Genomic DNA, 20,527 nt, shown 5'->3' with positions numbered 1-20,527 from the left:
GTCTGGGCTTTGCACAGGAGCAAGTGAAAAACCCAGCAGCAAGAGCCACAAGGCAAATTCTGCCTCCTGTGAGAAGGAGGGCAGGAATCCTGTAGCTGATAAAATCAACTTGTTCAAAGCCAAAAGCACGCCAGGCTCCTAAAATTGCTGGGGAACTCAAGAATCCATAAGGCTGGGAAACCCAGTGTGCTTGGAGGTTCCTTTTCTGTGGTCCTCAAGGCCCAAGAGTTTCACATTATCTGGCTTTCACTTACAATGATGGTTAAAATGGTTAAAAGGCTATAATAGATACAAATTATTAAATACACACAATTCTTTTTAAAATAAAGAGATGGCCTGGTCAGGAGCAGAAGAAGACAACATGAATGTGTAGAGTACAAGGTGGGGAGGTGGATGGGGAAGGTTTCCAGCCACAGGACATCCCTCCCCACAGCCTGAGAGCACCAGGATAGCTGAGGTCCCTCTAATGTCCTCAGCAGAGATGCCTTGGATGGTCAGACAGGAAAAATCCTGTGAAAAGGGACCTCTAAGGGTAATTTCTTGCCTAGGAACAGGCAGGGAAGACCACGGTTTGCCCAAGGATCATGTCTCCGAGGTCCCCAGGCAGGGAAGGAGGTCAGAGTCATCCCCTCCTCTGCATCCCAGTGCTGGCTCAGGCACCCACAGAAGTATTTCCAGCCAGATGGTTATTGCTGACTTCCTCTCCAGGTGGGCACTCAGACAGCTGAGGAGGGAGGTGGGAAGGAGCTGAAAAGCCCAAATCCTCTGAAAAAGCTTCTTCCTTCCCCTCGAGGCGTAACCCAGGCTCTGCCAGTACCCAGTTTAAGGATGTGTCCCTGCCTGCCTCCCTGAAACCCGAGCCATTCCCTCCCCACCATGTCTCCTTAGCGGTCTTCCCTCTCTTCTCCTCTTTCTGCTTCTTCTTCCTCCTCTTCTCCCTTCTCCTGCTCTGTCTCTTTCTCCTTTGCTTTGGGGATGATCTGTCCCAGGATGGGTTGCAGGGCTGCCATCCTGCTGTAACCCAGCAGCAGCAGCCCCAAAACTGTGAAGGGATGACAGGCTGGAGCTGTTCTGTTGATGGATGAGATCCATTTTCTTCCCCCTTTTTGCTTTTTTTTTAAATTTACTAAGCAAGATCTCACCTAAAGAAAAAAAATCCTGTCTTATCCCCATCCCATCTTACCAGGAATATTAATTTCAATCGTTATTTTTGAATATTTTATAACTAACTAGCCAGTTCCTTTGTTTATTTCAAAAGAGGACGGATATTTCTGGGATTCGATACACCCATCTTTATACTGGAGAGAAAAATCCCAACCAGGTACGTGGATTTATGATGCTTTTTTTTTAGGTCAGGGTTGGTAATTACAAATAATGATCTGGCAGGGTGGTGGCAGCTGAAAAACTGATTTCTCCTGAAGTTGTTTGAATAGTCAAAAAGTGGAAGAAGTGATAAATAGAGAACTGGGGTTCACTCCAGCTGTGGCCAAGGGGTCCAAAAGGGATGAAAGGACCAGTGGGGTCCAGTGTCCAGGTGGGAGGAGGGAGTTTTCACTGAGGGCAAAGGGCTGGCTGGGCACAGCGTGTCTGTGCTGTGCTGTGCTATTTGGGGTGAAAGCAGAGACTTTCTGTGCCCCACGTTAAAGCCCTGATCCTCCCCTGTGCGTTTCGTACCATCCCTGGTGGTCAGTGCTTGTGCAGCATGGGGGTGAGGGAGGATTTGCTGCTTTCCCAGCAGGTCCGTGGCGGGGGTGGCTTCGCAGGACACCTGACAGCTTGAAAGCCTCGGTGTGAAGGGAATTCCACAAACTCGCATTGAGCAACTCTTTAAACCATAGAATCATCACAAAATCATAGAATGGTTTGGGTTGGAAGGGACCTTAAAGCTCATCCCATTGCACCCCCCTGCAGGACACCCTCCACTATGCCAGGTTTCTCCAAACCCCGTCCAGCCTGGCCTTGGACACTTCCAGGGATGGGGCAGCCACAGCTGCTCTGAGTGATGTTAAAAGGGATGCTGGGTTTTGCTGCAGTGCCATGATAACTAAGTACGGCTTAAAAGCAGATTTTAATCTGTGGAGATTCTGAAAGACCCCTAACACCCCGGGTTCGAGGAAGGGGGATTCCGTTTTCAGCTGAATCCTGAGCGCTGGGGTGAGCATTGGGAAGCAGCTGGAGAAGCACAGGCGGAGGAGGAGAGTTGGGTTTTCCCTCTTGGGGGTCAGCCGCGGCGCAGCACCGCAGTGGTTAATGCCCGCTGCCACCCTGCGAGGGAGCAGGAACGCGCTGGCTCCGGCACAAAAGTGGCCGGCGATGACAGCGTCCCTGCGGGCAGGACGCGATGCCGGGGTTTGGCCGGGACAGGGCGGCCGAGGGGCCATCTGTCAGCCCTGCCCCGCCGCAGAGAGGGGAGGGCCCGCGGGACAAAAGGCGACATTATTCGGTGCTTCGGGAGGGATGAATGGAGTATTGAAAGGCACCACCTCAGCGAGTAGATTGGTTTTCAGCCCCCATCACTGAGCTGTCTGTCCGCTGCAGTCTCCTGCAGGGGCTTGGTCAGCGGGAGTCGAGCAGAGATCAGGGAGATGGAGCGGGGCGGTGTCCCACCCATGCAGGCTCCTGCCTGCGCCTCCATCACCTCCTGCCGGTGCACAGAAAGCCCTGTGCTTCACCGTCATCTCACCCCAGCGAAGGAACGAGGTCCAAGCCTTGGTCTGGATGCTCTGGAGCTGCCCCAGCCCATGGTCTGGAGGGGCCTTGGCTGGGTGGACACCAGCACACGATCCCCCCGGGAGCTCTTCTCATGCCATGGCTCCTCATGGAAAACCAGGAGCAGCGAGAGGCTGGATGAGGGGTTTCCATGGGAAGGAGGGGTTAGCCACTGGTACAGTGGATTTCGATGACCTTTCCCAATTTCTGACCACCGGCAGATGCCTGAAGCGGCAGCAGTTTTTCCACATCCCTTCAGGAGATGGTGTGCCCCGTGCGGGCTGGAGGGATTCATTTTAGGGCTCGGCTGAGCCGAGCTGAGCTGACAGCCCGGCTTTGGAGGCGGCGTGCGGGAGCTCCTCACGATGGCACTGCTCCCCAGCGCACGCCGCCCCAGCCCGGCCGCGGGCACCGCGGGGATGGGCTCCGGGCTCCCGGGAGTCCTGGCCAGCAGGACCAGCACCCACCCCGCCCCCAGAGAGCCTGCGAGTGAGACAGAGCTGGAAATCCTCCCCTTCGGCAGCGAGCAGTAAAAGAGGGGGAAATGGAATCTTAAGATCCTGAATCTCTTCCTCATTTTCTGCTGACATTCCCTGCTGCTGAGTTTTATCTCGCAGGTGGGGTACAGCCCTTCAGCTTCATCCTGTCACTCAAAAACATTTGCTTGTTCCCAATGAATCCAGCTGGAATTCTTTTCATGTGTCTTCTGGCCGCTGCTCCTGGAAATACTGAGGAGTGACATGTTCACAGGCCCTGCACGGCCCTTGGTGACCACAGCCTCTCCTGGCCACCACCACTAACACTGCTGTCTGCATGTTTCAGGGCAGAGTCCTCTGGAGAATCGCCTGCAGGAGGGCTGAGCAGCAGCAATGACACCCTGTCCCTGTCCGGACACCCGGCACGGCACAAGGAGGCTGGACACCGAGGTGCTGCCTCTCTCCTTGATGCCAGCCACGCTCCTCATCCTCCTCATCCTCCTCAGCCCCGCCGGTGAGCTCCTGCCTGGGGCAGTGGGAGGGGTTTTAGGCACCTGTGATCCCTCTCCTGCTCTCAGATTTGCGGGCAGATTGTCTCCAGGCACAGGATTACTGTGGTGTCCCCGACATCCCCGAGTGCACACAGGGACGGAGGGAGCAAGTTCAGCTGTTCTGTCCCACGGTGACCTGGCTGTGATGGCAAGCCCAGCATGCAGGACAGGCAGGCGAATGGGGCAGGCAGCTGCCAGCACTGGCGACAGAGCAGTTCTGGGCTCTGGAGTGGGCAGCACCCATGCTGATGGCCAAGGGATGCTCCTGGAGTTGCTCCCCAGGACCTGTGGGACCAGTCCTGCCAAGGAAACAGGTGGAATGAGCACCCATCCCCTGAGAACAACAGTCTCTGCTCACTCCTGCAGGCACTGTCCAGCGGGGATGGGAAGCATTTCAATAGACCTGGGAAAGCCTTTCCCGCTCTGGAAGGCAGGTCCAGAGTGCTGTGGCAGCGAGGTTACCCCAGCGTGACTCCATCCGTGCCATTACAGCCAGGGGTGGGGAACTCATTCCTGCCTCACCAAACCCACGCCGAGGCACAGCCAGCAGGAAAAATGGGAATTCAGATGTACTCAGACATCCTGATTGAGTTAAATTGGGTTTTACCTTCCCACCCCCCCAGCTGGTGCTTCCCTTTCCCCCGGGGATGCTGTGGCAGCATCCGCGCTCACACTCCGGGTGTGGGGACCCTGGGGGGACCCTGGTGGCTCTGTCGTGGTCCCCTGCTGTCGCCTGGCTGTCCTGGTTCTCCTCCTTAAAGGGCACAGATTAGTCACTAAGGAAGGGCCGTTTGTCCTTGTGTGGTGGTTCTGTTTAGCAGCGGTGTTGACTGGAGCAGTTTCCCTTTTTCTTTTGGCTTTGTGAAGCTGGATCAGAGAAACTTGGAGGGCTCTATCTCTTCTCAAAAAGACAGCTCCTTATTATTGTAGACACGCCAGGCATATTCTTTTCAGATCTCTCCTGACTTTGCTGGAGGATGCTCTTAAATGAATATTTCAGAGCTTTGATTTTGACTCAAAGGGAGATGAATATTTATCAATGTCCTTTTTATCCACTGCTTTTCGACACTGGAGTGGACTAGGTATTAAAAATCAATAAAAACCAGGATCAAACACTCTTCCTAGAAACCCACACATCTCCCCAGTTTTGATGCAGGGGTGAGCTGAATTACCTCTACCCTGTTGTCCAGCTGCTGGGGCTGCTGTACCCTTCCCTGTCCTCTCCTGCAGAGCCTCTCTGCTCCCTGGTCTCACCTGTTCAATCCCCAGCTCTTGCTGGAACCACAGCATCCCTTTCCATGCCTGGTCCAGCTGGGTGGGGCAGGAGCACTGACCATGCTGGAGCTCCCTGGCTGCTGATGCTCATCCCAGCATCCCTGCTAAGTCATGGATACATCCAGACAGTCGCCTTCTTCTCCTTTCTCCTGGGGCTTCTAGGTCTTTCTTTGACAGCCCTGATTTCTGGCTGACTTAATGGTCTCCCAGGCAACGTCCTAGCGAGGAAAAGGGAGGTGGGTTCATCTGCTCCACTGTCCCCCCGGGCTCACACTGCCTCTCACAGCGCTGACATCCACCTCCGGAGCGGCTGGGATTGACCTCCCCGTCACTGCTTGTGGGCTGGGCGTGAGGCAGGACAGCGGCAGGAAAAGAGGCCGCGGAGCCCCCGCAGGTGTTGATCAGCCCTTGGGTGCTGTCATTAGCCCGGAGGCATCGTAGAATCAAGGAACGGGTTGGGTTGGAAGCAGCTTTAAAACTTAATCTCGTTCCAAACCTCCCCATCCACTCGGCGTGGAAGGATTTTGGAAGGTGCCACCCATGGGAGAAGGTTGTGCAGCCAGAGTCTCAAGCCCAGGACACCTCGGATGCCCGAGGAGATCTGAGCTGGGCTCCAGCATCAGACAAGTGCTTGTGGACGGGGATGTCTATGAGAGCCAGCTGCCCATCTCCATCCACCATCCCCCAGGGCATCATGATCATGTTGCTGTGACCTCCTGGACGAGCTGGAGCCCTCAGTGACCCAGGCTGGCAGCATTCCAGGGAGGATCCCACATCACTCAGCAGTGGGGCTGAGGGGGATTTTGTGCCCAAAAAATGCCCAGCAGTGGGAGGGGGGGCTCAAGAGATGAGGACACATCCTGCATCCTTCAAGTGTTCACCTGCCTCTGGATGAGGTTTCCCTCCCTGTGGATGGGGGTTACCCCCTAAGGTGGCTGCTCCCCATCAGCAGATGTGCTGGTACTTGCATTATGGAGCTTCCAAAAAGTGGATTTTGTTGGGGAATTAAAAGAAAAAAAATCAATTAAAATGCTCACAGAGTGCAGCATCATCCATCAGGAGATCTCCAGTGGGTTTCTCAAGCTGGGCAGGATTGATTTTCCTTGTTCCCATCTCACCACCATGGCGTGATGGGGCAGGAGGGGGCAGGATCTGCCCAGGGCCCCAGCAATGGGGCCAGGGACGGACAAACAGGTCCCAAGACCTGGCCCAAGACAGGATCCACCTGGAGTGGCTTCTGCTAGCCATTGGGCTCATCAGGGTCACACATGTCACCTTGTGCTTCACAGTCCCACCAGAGTCACAGTCGCTCCCATGCTGCCTCAGTTTCCCCACCTATGAACTAGATGAAGCGATGCCCTGGGGAAGGGTGTTCATTTTTTCCCTTACAAACTCCAGGATTTTGCAGGAAAGGGAAGGATCCAAGGGCTGCTGGGTCCTGCCAGTCCCCACCACCCCCATCCCATCCCTGCTGCCATCACTCTCCAACTGCACCTCCTCCTCTCTGGGACGAGCTGATCCTTCCTCTTCTCCCTTGCAGGCACCACCTCTGAGCCCGAGACGTTGCCATTCCCAGGTGAGATTCTTCTCTGAAAATCACTTTTCTTCAGGAAGTTTTGTAGCTGAAAAATGCACTTTTAGGTAAAAGAAGGGATTTGGGGAATTTAAAAAAGGAGAGATACTGGTTTGGAAAAAAAAGCAGCAAGAAGAAGTTAAACTTCTTTTACAGAAAGAAAATAAAGATTCTTTATCATCTCTATTCCACTAATTATCCTGAGAGGAGAATTTTCCACCTCCTGCTGAGTCCCTGTCCCTGTGCCATGCACCACACACAAGTAAATAATTCCCTTGATGTGGCAGACCCCAGGCTCTTCCATGCCTGCTCCCCATCGCCAGCAGCCTGAGATCATCTCCATCCCACCAGCTCCCATGTGGGACCAGCTCTGGATGCATTCACTGAGCCTAATAAGAATTTGCTAATTGCATCTTGTCACTTGTCACCTATTGCAAGTCAACATGTGGTGCCACATGTCTGCTTTTCCCTTCAGCCTTGGGTTTTTGCCATCAGCAGGGGAGATGATGGGAGCACCACTGAGCCACAGAACGGTTCGGGTTGGAAGGGACCTTAAAAAACATCTCAGTGCCATGGGCAGGAACACCTTCCACTAGACCAGGCTGTCCCAAGCCCCACCCAGCCTGACCTCGGTGACGGTGCACCTGGATTGGGAGGTGCTGTGTGTCCTGGATTGGGAGGTGCTGTGTGTCCTGGATTGGGAGGTGCTGTGTGTCCTGGACTGGGAGGTGCTGTGTGTCCTGGACTGGGAGGTGCTGTGTGTCCTGGACTGGGAGGTGCTGTGTGTCCTGGACTGGGAGGTGCTGTGTGTCCTGGATTGGGAGGTGCTGTGTGTCCACAGCCGCTGCTGTGGAAATGAAGGGCAGCCCGTGTCCCACCAGCAGCACCAAGCCAACAACTGCCTCATGCTCCAGAGGAGGGGCAGGATTTTATCCAAGGAGCAGGAGTTAGACGTAGATTTGCTCCCCGTGGCCCGCTGCCTGCTGAGGGACCCCTCTGTTCCACCCTCCCAGAGATCCGCCTGGCCAACGGGCCCAGCCGCTGCCAGGGCCGAGTGGAGATCCTCTACAACGGCTCCTGGGGCACGGTCTGCGACGACGACTGGGACATCGTGGATGCCAACGTGGTGTGTCGCCAGCTGGGCTGCGGCCACGCCATCACCCTGCCGCCCGCCATGACCTTCGGCCAGGGCAGTGGGCCCATCTTCCTGGACAACGTGGACTGCAAGGGCCCGGAGGCAGCCCTGAGTGAGTGCTGGAGCCACGGCTGGGGCATCCACAACTGCTACCACTACGAGGACGTGGCTGTCGCGTGCAACGGTAACGAGGTTGGGTTCCTCGGGGGCAAGGAGGGCGCGGGGTTCCTGTGGAGTGCAAGACTCGGGGGCTGCAGGGGCCTTGGTGGAGCCCAAGAGCCTTATCTCAGAGCCTGGTTCTCTGACCTGGGTCAGCCAAACATCCTCTGCATTCTCCTCTCACCCCTCTCCTCAATCCAGGTCACCTCCCAGCTCCACAGGCTGGTGCTCCATAAGGTGACCAGCCTGCTTTGTGTTCCTTGTCACTCCCAGATCAGGGACTTTGCGCCCTCTCCAGCACGATCCCTGGGGAAAGAGCACATGCCCACCCACGCTCCTGCCTCTGAGTCAGTTGCTGCCCAACTGCTCTTTCCCCTTCTGACTCGTGTTTCTTTAAATTGCTGAGCTTTTCAGTAGGAGATGTTCCTAAAGGTGAGAAAAGCAGTGGAAAGCGTTTGAACTCGGCAAGTGAAAGTGGGACAGCTCGGTGACGACCCTTATGCACCCCACACACGTTCCTCCCTCGCTGTGCAAGGTTTGCTCACCAGCCAGGCACCAATGAGCTGTGAAGGCGAGGCTGTGCAGACCTGGAGCAGCTGCTCCGTGAATCCCCACGTCCTGCAGAAGCAGGGCTTGGAAAAGGAGGGATGGAAAGGCAGAGATGCTGGCTCGGCTCGTAGGTTGTACCGACAGCAGCCAGAGAACAGAGGTTGTGGATTGAGCAGGAAACTAAATCATGGCATTGCTGGAGAGGAGAGGTGGAAGGACTGTGGAATGAGGTGGGGAGCTGGGTCTGAGGGCAAAAGAGAGGCTGGAGGCATTGGCAGAGAGCTCTGGTGCAGCTGCAAACCCATCTATTTTCAGCTGGGGCTGGTTTGGTGCAGACCCTCCTGCAGCAGTGGGGTGGGAGGGATCTCTCCAGCTTCGAGGTGGAGCAGCAGCAGGTGCCACCTCTCCTCTTCCCCTTGCAGAGTTCTCACCCACGCAAGTCAGCGAAGGACCGACCACCAGGACCCTCACAGCCCCGGTACAGGATGGGGAAAGTAAGCTGCTCAGCCTGCAGGGGGGACATCCTGCCTGAGGGCAGTGTCCCCTACTGTCACCTGCTGTCCCTCTCGAAGCCTCTCAACCCTCCAGACCTGAGGTGCAGACCCCCAGACCCTATCACTGTGCTGGCCATAGCCACACCTATCCCAGAGGTTCCCAAGGTTTCCAAGCCCCGTTGCTCTAAAGCTTTGTCCCTTCCCCTCTCCCTCTCCCTCATTTCCTTCGCCATCTCGGGCACGGCAGGGTCTGGGCACAGTGGCAGCGCTGTGGCACGTGCAGGGACACCACGTCCTTCTCACCTCACGCTGCCACCCTCCAGGTGACGGCAGCATCCGCCTGGTGAGCGGCCCCGACACCTGCCAGGGCCGGGTGGAGATCTTCTACCGTGGGAACTGGGGCACCGTCTGCGACGACGACTGGGGCCTGAGCGATGCCAGCGTGGTCTGCAAGCAGCTGGGCTGCGGGCAAGCCCTGGATTACAAGAGCAATGCCTATTTTGGCTATGGAACGGGACGGATCCTCCTGGACAACGTCAACTGTGACGGCAGCGAGCCCTTCCTGTCCGCCTGCTACAGCCTGGGCTGGGGCATCCATAACTGCGGCCACCACGAGGACGCTGGGGTCATCTGCGCAGGTACCAGGCAGGGCACTGCCCTCAGGGTGGGGAAAAACCCAGGGACATCCTGTTCTCCGAGCAGAAACACCTCAGAGAGATGCTGAGATGCCTGAGGCTGGGCAGGGACCGGGCTCTGCGCTGCGGGAGCATCCTTGTTCCTCATCCACCCTCATCCTGGTGTTCCAGAGCAGCCCCACGCCAAGAGCCCGGAGCACAGCCGGGGTGGTGATTTGCAGGGGAAATGCATCTGCCATCCTGCCACTTCCCCGTGCCATTTCCCTGCTCTGCCGGCTGGAAAACGAGCTGCCCGCGTCCGGAAGGAGCGAGCGGCTGCCAGGGGCCGGGCACTGCGCCAGGCCCAGCCCGCCTCCCCTTCCCCTCCTGAAATGATGTATTCCTGCCATTCTCCACTGATTACTGTTTATAATCTTAATAATCCCCCTGAATTCCCTCATTATCATGGCTAATGACGGGAGCAGCCAGTGCCAGTGCTTTCCCTTTCTCACTATTAATGGACAAAGGGGATGATGGAGGACAAAAGGGACAATTTTTTCAGGCTTTTCTGTCTAAACATCCCCATCCCCTCTGGCACCTCCTCTGGGCAGACTCGATGGCACCACCACGGCCAGACCTTGCTCAGAGGGGCAGGGGACGATGAAGCATAAATGGTAATGAATCCTGATGATAAACCTCCCAGGTGCCACCTCTATCCCTCTGTGTCACCACAGGACTGGACACATCCACCATCACATCGTTCACCACCTCGGTGGCCCTGGACTCCGAGGAGACGCTCACAGCCACGGCCACAGGTAGGAGGCTGGCAGTCACTCACCTGGGGGGGGAAGCTGTGCCCTCTGTGTCCTCTTGTGACCCAGCCTGGCCACCCTGAGGTTCTGCCACGCATGGGTGACGCTCGAGGGGTGACACTGCCCATGGCAGGGTCTTGCCAGGGGCAGCCGTGGTGCTGGTGGTCACTGGCACCGACTGGAACGGGGCAGTGGGTGCTGGATCTGGACCCCTCAATGCCCACATGTCCCCACGCTTGTCCCAGCAGTGACAGACAGCAGGGACCAGCCCTCCCAGGCCACCGAGGTGGTCACCACCACGCTGCTGACCATCGAGCAGGAAAGTAAGTGTGCAGCTGCTGCTAGACCTGCACGGGGCTCCATGTCCCTGGGGAGTCACTCCACATCCTCAGGGCTCCCTCCATGTCCCCAAAGGTCACCCCATGTTCCAAGTGCTCAATCCATGCCCCAGGAATTATCTCACATCCCCAGGGCTCACACCACACCCCCAGGATTTACTCCATGCTCACAGGGTGCTCCCCCCATGACGCTCAAGGGTCCATCCCACATCTCCAGGGATTGCTTCATGCTCACAGTGCTCACCCCATGCTGCTCGGGAGCCACCCCATGTAGCCAGTGTCACCCCGCATCACCAGGACTCACCCTGTGTCCCCAGGGGCTCAGCTCACATCCCCATTGTCACCCCGTGCCCTCCAGATGTTACCCCACACCTCAGAGACTCACCCCATGCCCACAGGGGATTGCCCCACATCCCCAGGGGGGTGTACCCATGTCCCCAGGGGTTACCCCACACCTCAGAGACTCACCCCATGCCCACAGGGGACTGCCCCACATCCCCAGGGGTTACCCCATACCCCAGAGGCTCACCCCATGCCCTCAGGGGATTGCCCCAGGGGGTTGCACCCACGTCCCCAGGGGTTACCTCAGAAACCGGGGGCTCACCCCACACCCTTGGAGGGTCATCAGGGGACACCGGACCCCCTGTGGAGCCCCGGTCCCCCCCGGCGTCGTGGCCCGCAGGTGGCGGCTTGCGGCTGGCGAACGGCAACGGGAGCTGCCGCGGGCGGGTGGAGGTGCGGCACGGCGGCACCTGGGGCACCGTCTGCGACGACGACTGGGACTTCCCCGACGCGCAGGTGGTTTGCCGGCAGCTGGGCTGCGGCACCGCCCTCGCCGCCACCGTGCTCGGCTCCTTCGGCTACGGCAGCGGGCCCGTGCTGCTGGACAACGTGGGCTGCGGCGGCGGCGAGGCGCGCCTGGCCGACTGCTTCCACCTGGGCTGGGGACAGCACAACTGCGGCCACCACGAGGACGCCGGGGTCATCTGCCGAGGTGAGAGGGGGAGCCGTGAGAAGGGGGTCTGGTGAAGCCCAGCTCGGTGGGAAGGTCAAGGAGAGGATGGATGTAGGGAGGATTTCGGCCACGCTCAGGCTGGCGGGGGAAGCAGGGTCCCCGGCGGTCAGTGGTGTGTGTGATGGCTGCATTGTGGCATCCCCTGTGGTCCCCATTTGTGCACAGTGGCTGCACATCCCACCCCACATCCCTGCAGCCATCCCCAGCCATCCCACAGCACTGCTGGTGGCTCCGACCTGACCCTGTGCCCTGGGTCACTCTTCCCACGTCTCATCCGCTACACCAGGTGCTGATGACACTGAAGACCATTTCCAAGAGGCCACTGCCACAACCACCACATTGGCTCCAACTCGTCCCAAGGAGGGTAAGTAGTGGGGTGTCACCTTGGGACACAGTGCCAGCCCTGGGGATGCTCCAAGCTGGCACAGGGTGGAGAAAGAAATGGCTCAGGCAGAGGCACAAGATCTGGCAGTGCCTGGAGCAGCCCACAGGAGGGAGAAAATCTGGTGACACTGTTAAGTCACGGCCTCTCCTGGTGCCCCCAAGGCTGGTTCAGGCAGAGGTGATGGACCATTGAGTGATGGACCTCAGGGTGGGGAGAGGAGGTGATGGACCATTGAGTGATGGACCTCAGGGTGGGGAGAGGAGGTGATGGACCAAAGGGGCAGAGCTGGCAGCAGAGGTGACAGTCTGTTCCATGACGCTCTGAGGGTCACCCCAGCTCTGGCTGTGCAAAGGCAGTGGGGAGCTCTGGGCTGACCCCAGGGCAGGCAGGGAGAGTGGGGCACAGCGCTGGGGTGGGCACAGGCAGGGGCTGCCTCACGCCCTCCCCTCGCCAGGGTCCCTGCGCCTGGTGAACGGCAGCCACCGGTGCGAGGGGCGCGTGGAGATGTTCTACCTGTCCCAGTGGGGCACGGTGTGCGACGACGCCTGGGACCTGCGGGATGCCAAGGTGGTGTGCAGGCAGCTGGGCTGCGGGCACGCCCTGGCAGCCTGGGGGGAGGCACGCTACGGCCAAGGCACCGGCTACATCTTCCTAGACAACCTCAAGTGCAAGGGCCACGAGCCCTCGCTGCTGCGCTGCTCCCACATCCGCTGGGACGTCCACAACTGCGACCACTCCGAGGATGCCGGTGCTCTCTGTGACATCCTATGACCCTCCCGCAGGTAAGGGGGGACAGGGATGCTGCAGGGAGCGGGTGGCACTGCCACAGAGAGGGGCTGAAGCCTTGGTGCTGGTCTGGACACACTCCCTGCACTGGAGGGTTGGGGTCTGAGAATGGGAGGCTGAAGGAGCACAGATGAGCAAAGGGAAATGGAGGAGGCTTTAATTATTTTGCCACGTTCTGGAATAATAAGCCGGCCTCTGGCTGGCTGCTGGTGTGGGCTCAGGAGCTCTGCTGCCCGGGAACTGGATGTTTGGGGTCTGAGGATGGGAGGAGTTGGGTGAGGACTGGGTTCTCCTCAGTTCATGAAATAGTGGCTGAAGCTTCCCCCCCACCCCCAGACTGCCCCTTGGAAAAACAAAACTGCTTCTGGTGTGAAATCTTGTCGGTTTCAGCCATTTCTTTTAAGAGATGAGGAAAGAAAAATGGATTCTCTACTGTGAAAATGATGTTAAATTATACTCACAAAATGTAAAAAGGGGGCTGAAATCACACCAGGATGCTCCAGTGGCTCTGCAGTGAGTTACTGTTGTTCTGCAATTTGCTTTGCAAGCCCTCCAGCAATCCCAATACCAGCTTTTTCTTCCCATTTTGGCACCAGAAATACCAATTCCTCCCCCATTCCCATGCAGCAGGAATGCAGGCGTTGGATCTCACGCCATCTGCAATCCTTGTGCCTGTTTCACCTGTTCCTTCTGCAAGCACTGGGGGGGGGTTTAGGAGAGCTCAGATGAGATTTCCCTTCCTGGGGGGCTTCAGCACAGCCAGTCCATGCCCAAAAAATCTCCTGAGGAGTGGGAAAGGATGGGGATACCCTGCAGTCCCCCCATCCTTCTCCCTCCTGTGCCACACAGATGTGCTGGCTTTGGCTGCTCTGGCCCAAAAGCTCCATGCTCCCAGATGCCCAGGGCAGGCAGGGAGCTGGCAGACAGGACACAAGCAGATGGAAAACCATAGGGAAAACCCCAAACCCCTTCCCAGAGCAAAGAAAGGGACCCAGGAGCCTGCTCCTTCCCCGGTGACCTGCCTCTGGGGTATAAAGGCTGTTTTCCTCCCAGCTCAGGTGGAAAGACCCAGCCTGCAGCACCAGTCACCCTCACCACCAAGTGTTTGATTGCTACTGGGACATTGGGAAAATGACTTCTGTGTTCTCATGGATGGGGTTCAAGGGTGGGGAAGGGCTCGTACAGTGGCACAGAGCTCACTCCTCTGCGCGATTCTTTTGTTGATAAGAGACTGTGCATATTCCTGGGTTGGGTTTTTTTTTCATTTTCCAATTTTTTTTTCTTATATGTGTGTGGGTTTGTTTTTGTGAATACATAAAAGCCCTTTGAAAGTGCTCTGAGAGCTGATTTGTTTTCCTGTCATCCCCTCAAAGCCCTGGGTAAAAGCAAACACCTGGAGAAGAGGAGATGGTCCAAACCTGGAGGAGAGAGCTCAGTTCTTGGTGCCAAAAATTGACCCAAATCCCTGGCTTAAAGTGCTCAAGTTGCCTTTAATTCCCACCCAGCTGAGAGCTCAGCTTGGACCTTTCCCCACCCCAGCTCTGAGGTACAACCCTGAAGCCCATCAGGCTCAGGGGTTGAGGTTGGATCCAGCTTTGGGTTTGTTCCCAGTGGGATTTGGCAGTCCCATGAGCTGTGGGGTGGCCCTGGCCCCATGCTCAGGCTCCTGTTGGCTGCTTCTCTTCTACTTCCCATGGACAGAGCTTTCCCAGCACTTTGATCCCAGTCCAGGTCTCCATCAGTGGGGAAACTGAGGCATGGGGGGAGCATCTTCCAGGCAGGCTGTGGCAGCACAGCTGAGCAAGGGCTTGCTGGGGCCCTGGGAGAGGGCAGGGAGGTGCTGTGGGAACAAAATCCTCCTTTCCCTGCGCTCCCAGGTCCTGCACGCTCCACTGCCCCCTCACTTCCCGTCTCGCCTCCTGCCTCCAGGACAGCTGGGCAATGGGTCCTGCTGCGAGCAGGAGGGGACAGAGCTGTCCCCAGCAGCTCCCAGCCCCTCCCCACAGCCCACGCCAGCTGGAGATGGCTCAGAGGGTGCTGTGGGCTCCCCCAGCTTTGCTGTCCCCTCCCTGTGCCTGTGGGAGACGGGAGCGGGGCTGGTAGCCAGGAGATGCTCTGGAAGCTGCTGCCTCTTGGGGTGTCCCAGGGAGGAAAATAAGAAAGGCTGGATGGGCTTTTCCTGTTTTTCTTGGGGACTATGCCTTGAGCTGGAAAAGCTGGGCTGTTTTTTGGTGTTACCCCACACCTGCTCTTCTTGGCTTCGAGCTGGCAAGAGCAGGTCCTGGTATCCCCTCTCAAAGCCTGCAACCCGGCAAGCAAAGGGTTTCCAGCCAGGAAAGGCAGCAGCTGCCTCCCTGCCTTCCAGCCTTTTCTCCTGCAGCCGGCTTGGGATGGGCTGAGATCCACAGGGATCCCCCAGACACTCCACAGCCAAGCTGGGCATCACCTCCTGTTCCTCTGGGAGCAGGGAGTGGCAGGCGGGTGGGAGGAGGGTACCAGGGACAGGATGCCCTGGGGCAAGGAACAGCGGGGTGGAGGATGCCCTGGCTCTGCAGCAGGGTGCAGCAGCACAGGGGATGCTCTGGAGCTCGGCAGCAGCACAGGGGATGCTCTGGAGCTCGGCAGCAGCACAGGGGATGCTCTGGAGCTCGGTAGCAGCACAGGGGATGCTCTGGAGCTCGGCAGCAGCACAGGGGATGCTCTGGAGCTCGGCAGCAGCACAGGGATGCTCTGGAGCTCGGCAGCAGCACAGGGAATGCTCTGGAGCTCGGCAGCAGCACAGGGGATGCTCTGGAGCTCGGCAGCAGCGCGGGAGGTGCCAAGGGTGTGAGAGCATCCCAGCACGGGACCACAGCCAGGCTGCAGCGGCTGCGTGGGAGCCGGGATAAGCCGAGCTCCTGCCCAGCTCCCATCCTCTTGCCGACGTCAGCTGTTTCCCGGCGCCCAGAGCAGCTGCAGCTCCACACCGGTCGATGTCATCGATTAGTTCCTCTCCCCATCCCCGGAGAGGGGATGGTGTGGGGGGTAGCAGGCAGGAGAGAATAAATATTTCAGCAGGTTCAGGCAAAAGCTGGGGTTATTTTGAGGCTGGGATTTATGGGCTATTAGGAATAAGGAATGAGTCTGTGCTGGGAGAAGAGACCCATTAATCCAGGCTGAAGGAGCACAAATGAGCAAGGGGAAATGGAGGAGGCTTTAATTATTTTGCCACGTTCTGGAATAATAAGCCGGCCTCTGGCTGGCTGCTGGTGTGGGCTCAGGAGCTCTGCTGCCTGGGAACTGGGGCAGGTGAGGGGACACTCATGATTAAATCCCCCCAGCCGTGCTGCCAGGGATGGGCAATCTATTCTGGGACCAGTATGAGACCAGTACAAGCAGCGCTTCTGGCTGGGACGGGGTGGAGGACGCCCTGCTTGCGGGGGGAGGCTGCAGGGACGGCAGGAGGGGCCCGAGGGTCAGTGCCCGGTGCCAGGGGTGCCCTTCCCGGGCCGGGCCGCCCTGCCACCGCCGTGCCCCGTTAAGGCAATCCCGTCTGTGCCTGTAACCGGAGGAGCTGGGCGCTATCCGGCGCAGGGTGAGTCAGTGCCGGAGGCAGCCCTGGGCCGGGAGCATCCCTGGCTCTGCTGCTCCCTGCACCACCTGGGTGACCTTGGGCTCCGCTCTGTTCCCCAGCTCACTGCGTCCCCCGGCTCACTGCCTTCTACTGCCCCCCTTGCTGCCTCAGTTTCCCTGGGGGACACGGGGAGGGTGGTCCTGGTTTACCCCTTGACGCCCTCGGGGAGCTGCAGGGACGCAGCTGCCCTGGCCGGAGGGGCATTCCTCACCCCGTGGGGGCACCGAGATTTGCCCCCCGGGGGCAGCCTGCCCCAGCCCCTGCAGCCAGAGGTCCTGGCACCGCGGCAGGGATGCGGAGCACGGGCAGCCTTGGACCACCTCCTGCCCCGGCGGGACGAGTGAGGAGCTGACGAGCCTGCGGCATCCCTGCGGCACTGCGAGCCTGTTCCCTCGCGAGGGTGGCCCCGGGTGCCAAGGTCACCCGGCGTGCCCGCGGCGGGGCCGGAGCCGGTCTCCACACCCCGGTGCCGGCCGCGTCCCCGTTCCCCGCCCTGCCGGGCCTGCCGCCGCGGCTCCCTGACGTCACCGCCGGAGCCAGCAGCTATTTTGGGAACTGCAAAGTCACTGGCGCAATTAGGCGGCTGGCAAAGGCGGCGGGGGGACCGCGGGCACGGCTGCTCCCCGCGCTGGGTGTGCCGTGCCGTGCCGTGCCGGGGGCTGTCAGCCTCCCTGCGCCCGCAGGCTCCCTCCGCCAGGACAAACGGCCACGGCTGCAAATCCTCCCATCCATCATTTCCTTCTCTCTGCCTTTTTTTTTTTTCTTTTTCTTTCTTTTTCTTTTTTTTCTTTTAATATTTAATTGGGTGTCGCTCCCCCGGCAGGAGCCTCCCCACGGCGGCTGCTGAGCCAGCTCGCTGCCGCCTCGCCGCCACCGCTGGCGTTCGCGGAGAGGCAGCGCAGGGATTGTCTACCCGCTCCCCAGGGGCTGCCCTGAGGGTGCGAGGGGCTCCGGCTGTTCCCGGCTGCTCTGCCGCCAGCTGGGCGCTCGCTTTCACCCGGTCTGCATCCTCCGGTGCCCCAGCTGCACGGCCGCCAATGCCCTGCTGGCCCCACGGCAGCCACGGGGGCGTGGATGGGCTGCTGGGACACCGGAGGGACACCTGACCCCGGGGCACGGCACAAAGAGAGGTGGCGTTCTGCCACGCAGGGTGTCCTTGAGCCCGGGGGTGTGGGGACAGCCAGAGGGGACAGCTGGGGTTCTCAGTTTGGTTTCTCTGCCCACCCTCCTCACCTCCCCGTGACCTCCAGGTCATGGCCAGAGGGGACGTGTACAGAAAGGCTGGGACGAGCTGATCCTGGCAGGCTCCAAACACCCCAAAAGTGAGGCTCAAAAAACCCTTCAAAAAATCTCCAGACTGTTCTGTGTGACCTGACATCTCTTTCAGTCCCATCCCCCAGGAAAAAACCACCCCAAATCCTTTCTCCCAGCGCCTGGAGAGGTGCCGTAGCAGGAGCTGGTGCTCAGCTCCCCTGATCCCATATGGGGCTCTGGGCAGAAATGGCCGGATCCAGCCGGATCCCTGGGCACAGCAGAGGCGATGGGAGCCTGCAGACTGACCCCACCCTGCTCTCCATCGCCCCGAGCCCCTCTGTCCCCCCAGGAGGGGTCCCTGCCTGTGCTGGGGCTGGAGGGGCCGCTGGTGGTCCTGGCGTGGGGACACACGGCGATGAGTGGGGCCAGGGGGTGGCTCTGGGGTGACAGGGGCCGTGGGAGGGCAGGGGGAAGGTGGGCAGCGTGTATTCCCCCCGGGCCGGGGGAAGGGGCCGCGGCGGTGGGGCTGGGAGCGGCGAGGCTGTGCTGAGTCACGCTGCAGAGCCTGCGAGCAGGACTGCAGCAAGCGGCTGCCTGTGACAGCCCTGTCCCTCCGCCTCCGGCTCCTCGCCTCCTCCTGGGGGCCAGGATGCTGACGGGGCTCCATGTCCAGGCTGGGGGGGTCCCGCTGCTCCCCTGGCCGTGGCTATGTCGAAGTTCCCAACCCTGCTTGCCCCTCCCCAGCCCTCTGCCCTTCGGTAGGAATGGGGCTGCTCCAGGATGGGGGTCCTGGAGCTCCTGGGCACGGAGAGGGGAGGACTGAGCTGCCCTTGGGGGATGAGTGTCCCCGACCCCAGTGCAGGAGGGGTGTCCCTGGGTAGCCGTGACACGGCAGACAGCAGGGCCGGGGGGTCACTCGCTGCCAGCACAAACACAAAAGGGCACTTAGCAGCCACTGGAACACGGGGCAGATTTCCCCTGGCATGGCTGGAGTGGGGTGGTGGGTGGGCAGAGATGCCCCCAGCTCCTACCCGAGGCCACCAACCCAGCACACAGAGCTGAGCATCCACCCCTGCTACTGCACAGGAGAAAGGCTGAGGCAGGTCCCTGCCACAGAGGGCAACTGAGGCACGGGCTGTGCCCCGAGTATTGGCCCCAGATGCTGCCACCTCTCAGGCTCAGAGTCCGGGACAGCCCTGTCCCCACAGGACGCTGTGACCACCTTGCCTGGCGCTGCCTTCCAGCCCCACAGAGCTCAGAGCTGCTTCGGGAGGGACTGAGACAGGCAGGGCTTTTTTTAGGCGCTCCGTAAGTGCCGTCTGGGCGGTATTTATATCGGCTCCTTAAATAAGAGCTGCCATCTGAGCCTGACGAGCCTGCTTAATTATTAATGCCCCGCAGGGAAGCAGCACGCCTGCCTGCTCCGGGCCCACCTTCCCGCTGGGATCCTGCATCCCAGGTCCCCCTGGCTCCCCACCAGCACCCAGGGTGGGTTGTGACAACCTGGACATCCCAGAGCACCCCAGCTTCCCGTGGGACGTGTCTTATCGTGGGAGCACCTTCCCGAGGGCAGGGAAGAAGGCTGAGAGGGGATTTTCCAAGAGGAGGGTGCCATGGCATGGGCATTGCTGCAGTTCTTAGTGGGTGCTGGGAGTAAGGGGAGAGTGGGAGGCACGGGGTGATGCTCTCCCATCCCATCTCGGTAGCTTGAGGGGGCTCCAGGGAAAATCATTCCTGGAAGCCCCGAGGGGTAGGGGCAGCCCTGCTTGGAGACAGAGCTTATGCTAAACAGCACGGGAGGGCAGCTGCTGCAGCAGAATTAATTTGAGCTTGGAAAGTGCTTTGAAAGGCTGAGATGAAAGGCCAGGGCTGGGTACAGAGAGCTGCAGCTCCACAGACAGGGGGAAGGAAACTCCCAGCAAAGCACCCTCGGTCTGTCATCAGCCCCAGCAGCCACGGCCCCTCCATCAGCTCCTGCCCCAGGTGAGGCAGCCTCTGGCTCTGGGACGTTTTGGGGAGGGTTGGTGACCCCTGAGCTCACCCAGCTGTTCATTGTGGGGTCCTTGGTTGGGTTTGACTCCCCCAGCTCTGGTTTGTGTCAGGGTGGAGGGGCCAAGGCTGCACTGTGGGGGGCTGGGGAGGTGCAGGGGAAGAGGGGACAGCCTTGTCCTGCTCCTGCCCCTTGCTGTGTCACACAGCCGGGCTCAGGGCAGCAGGGTGGGAAAGGGGCCAGGGTGCCACAGCACTGGGGTGGTGGGGCTCAGTCTGGACAGTAAAGGGTCAGACAGGGAGGACACGAGGGCACCGCTGTCCTGCAACCTCAGGGAAGGGAACACTGAAGCTAGAGGTTTCCTCAGCTTGTTTTTCCACCACCATAACTGCAAGAGTCACAAAAGTGCTCCCCTGGGCAGGCAGCCCCTCCTCAGGGCAATCCCAGCAGCAGCTGCCTGGGCAGTGGGACACAGGGTGAGCACCAGCCCTGGGGCTCTGCAGGAGCCTGGGCAGCATCCCGGGATGGGACCCATCCCAGCCCACACACCAGCCCTGGGAAATGCCACCCTGTGTCCCCTGGCCTTCACAGCTTTGCCACCCACCAGCTGAAGCCACCAAGCAGGCGGGTCACTGCTGGTGTGGCAGGTGTGCTGGTGTATCTGTGGTGACAGCTCCTGGTGTGGGGACAGGCTGGGACACCTGCACCATGCATCTCCCATGCTGGGCATCTCCCTCCCTGGGATTCTCCCATGCTGGGCATGGCCCTCCCTGGGCATCTCCCTGGCCCCAAGCAGGCA

At 59.4% G+C, this 20,527-nt stretch overlaps 1 protein-coding gene across 1 annotated transcript; it reads left to right on the top strand.

The window, feature by feature from the left end:
- Positions 1–3,569: 3,569 nt before the first annotated feature.
- SSC4D (scavenger receptor cysteine rich family member with 4 domains) lies at positions 3,570–13,991 on the top strand. The gene is made up of 10 exons (XM_038158147.1): positions 3,570–3,699; positions 6,552–6,587; positions 7,598–7,913; positions 9,240–9,559; positions 10,270–10,350; positions 10,593–10,670; positions 11,368–11,679; positions 11,987–12,064; positions 12,540–12,867; positions 13,925–13,991. Exons 1-9 carry the CDS (start codon positions 3,579–3,581, stop codon positions 12,854–12,856), a joined length of 1,659 nt encoding a protein of 552 aa, XP_038014075.1. The 5' UTR covers positions 3,570–3,578; the 3' UTR covers positions 12,857–12,867; positions 13,925–13,991.
- Positions 13,992–20,527: the final 6,536 nt, after the last annotated feature.

Source organism: Motacilla alba, chromosome 19, assembly GCF_015832195.1.
Source record: "Motacilla alba alba isolate MOTALB_02 chromosome 19, Motacilla_alba_V1.0_pri, whole genome shotgun sequence".
Lineage (NCBI taxonomy): Eukaryota > Metazoa > Chordata > Aves > Passeriformes > Motacillidae > Motacilla > Motacilla alba.
This window is presented reverse-complemented; position numbering and strand designations above follow the sequence as displayed.

Coding starts and splice junctions, on each gene's coding strand:
- SSC4D (XM_038158147.1), top strand. CDS start 3,579: ATGACACCCTGTCCCTGTCCGGACACCCGGCACGGCACAAGGAGGCTG. Junction 9,560..10,269: donor CGCTGGGGTCATCTGCGCAG/GTACCAGGCAGG, acceptor GTGTCACCACAG/GACTGGACACATCCACCATC. Junction 11,680..11,986: donor CGCCGGGGTCATCTGCCGAG/GTGAGAGGGGGA, acceptor CCGCTACACCAG/GTGCTGATGACACTGAAGAC.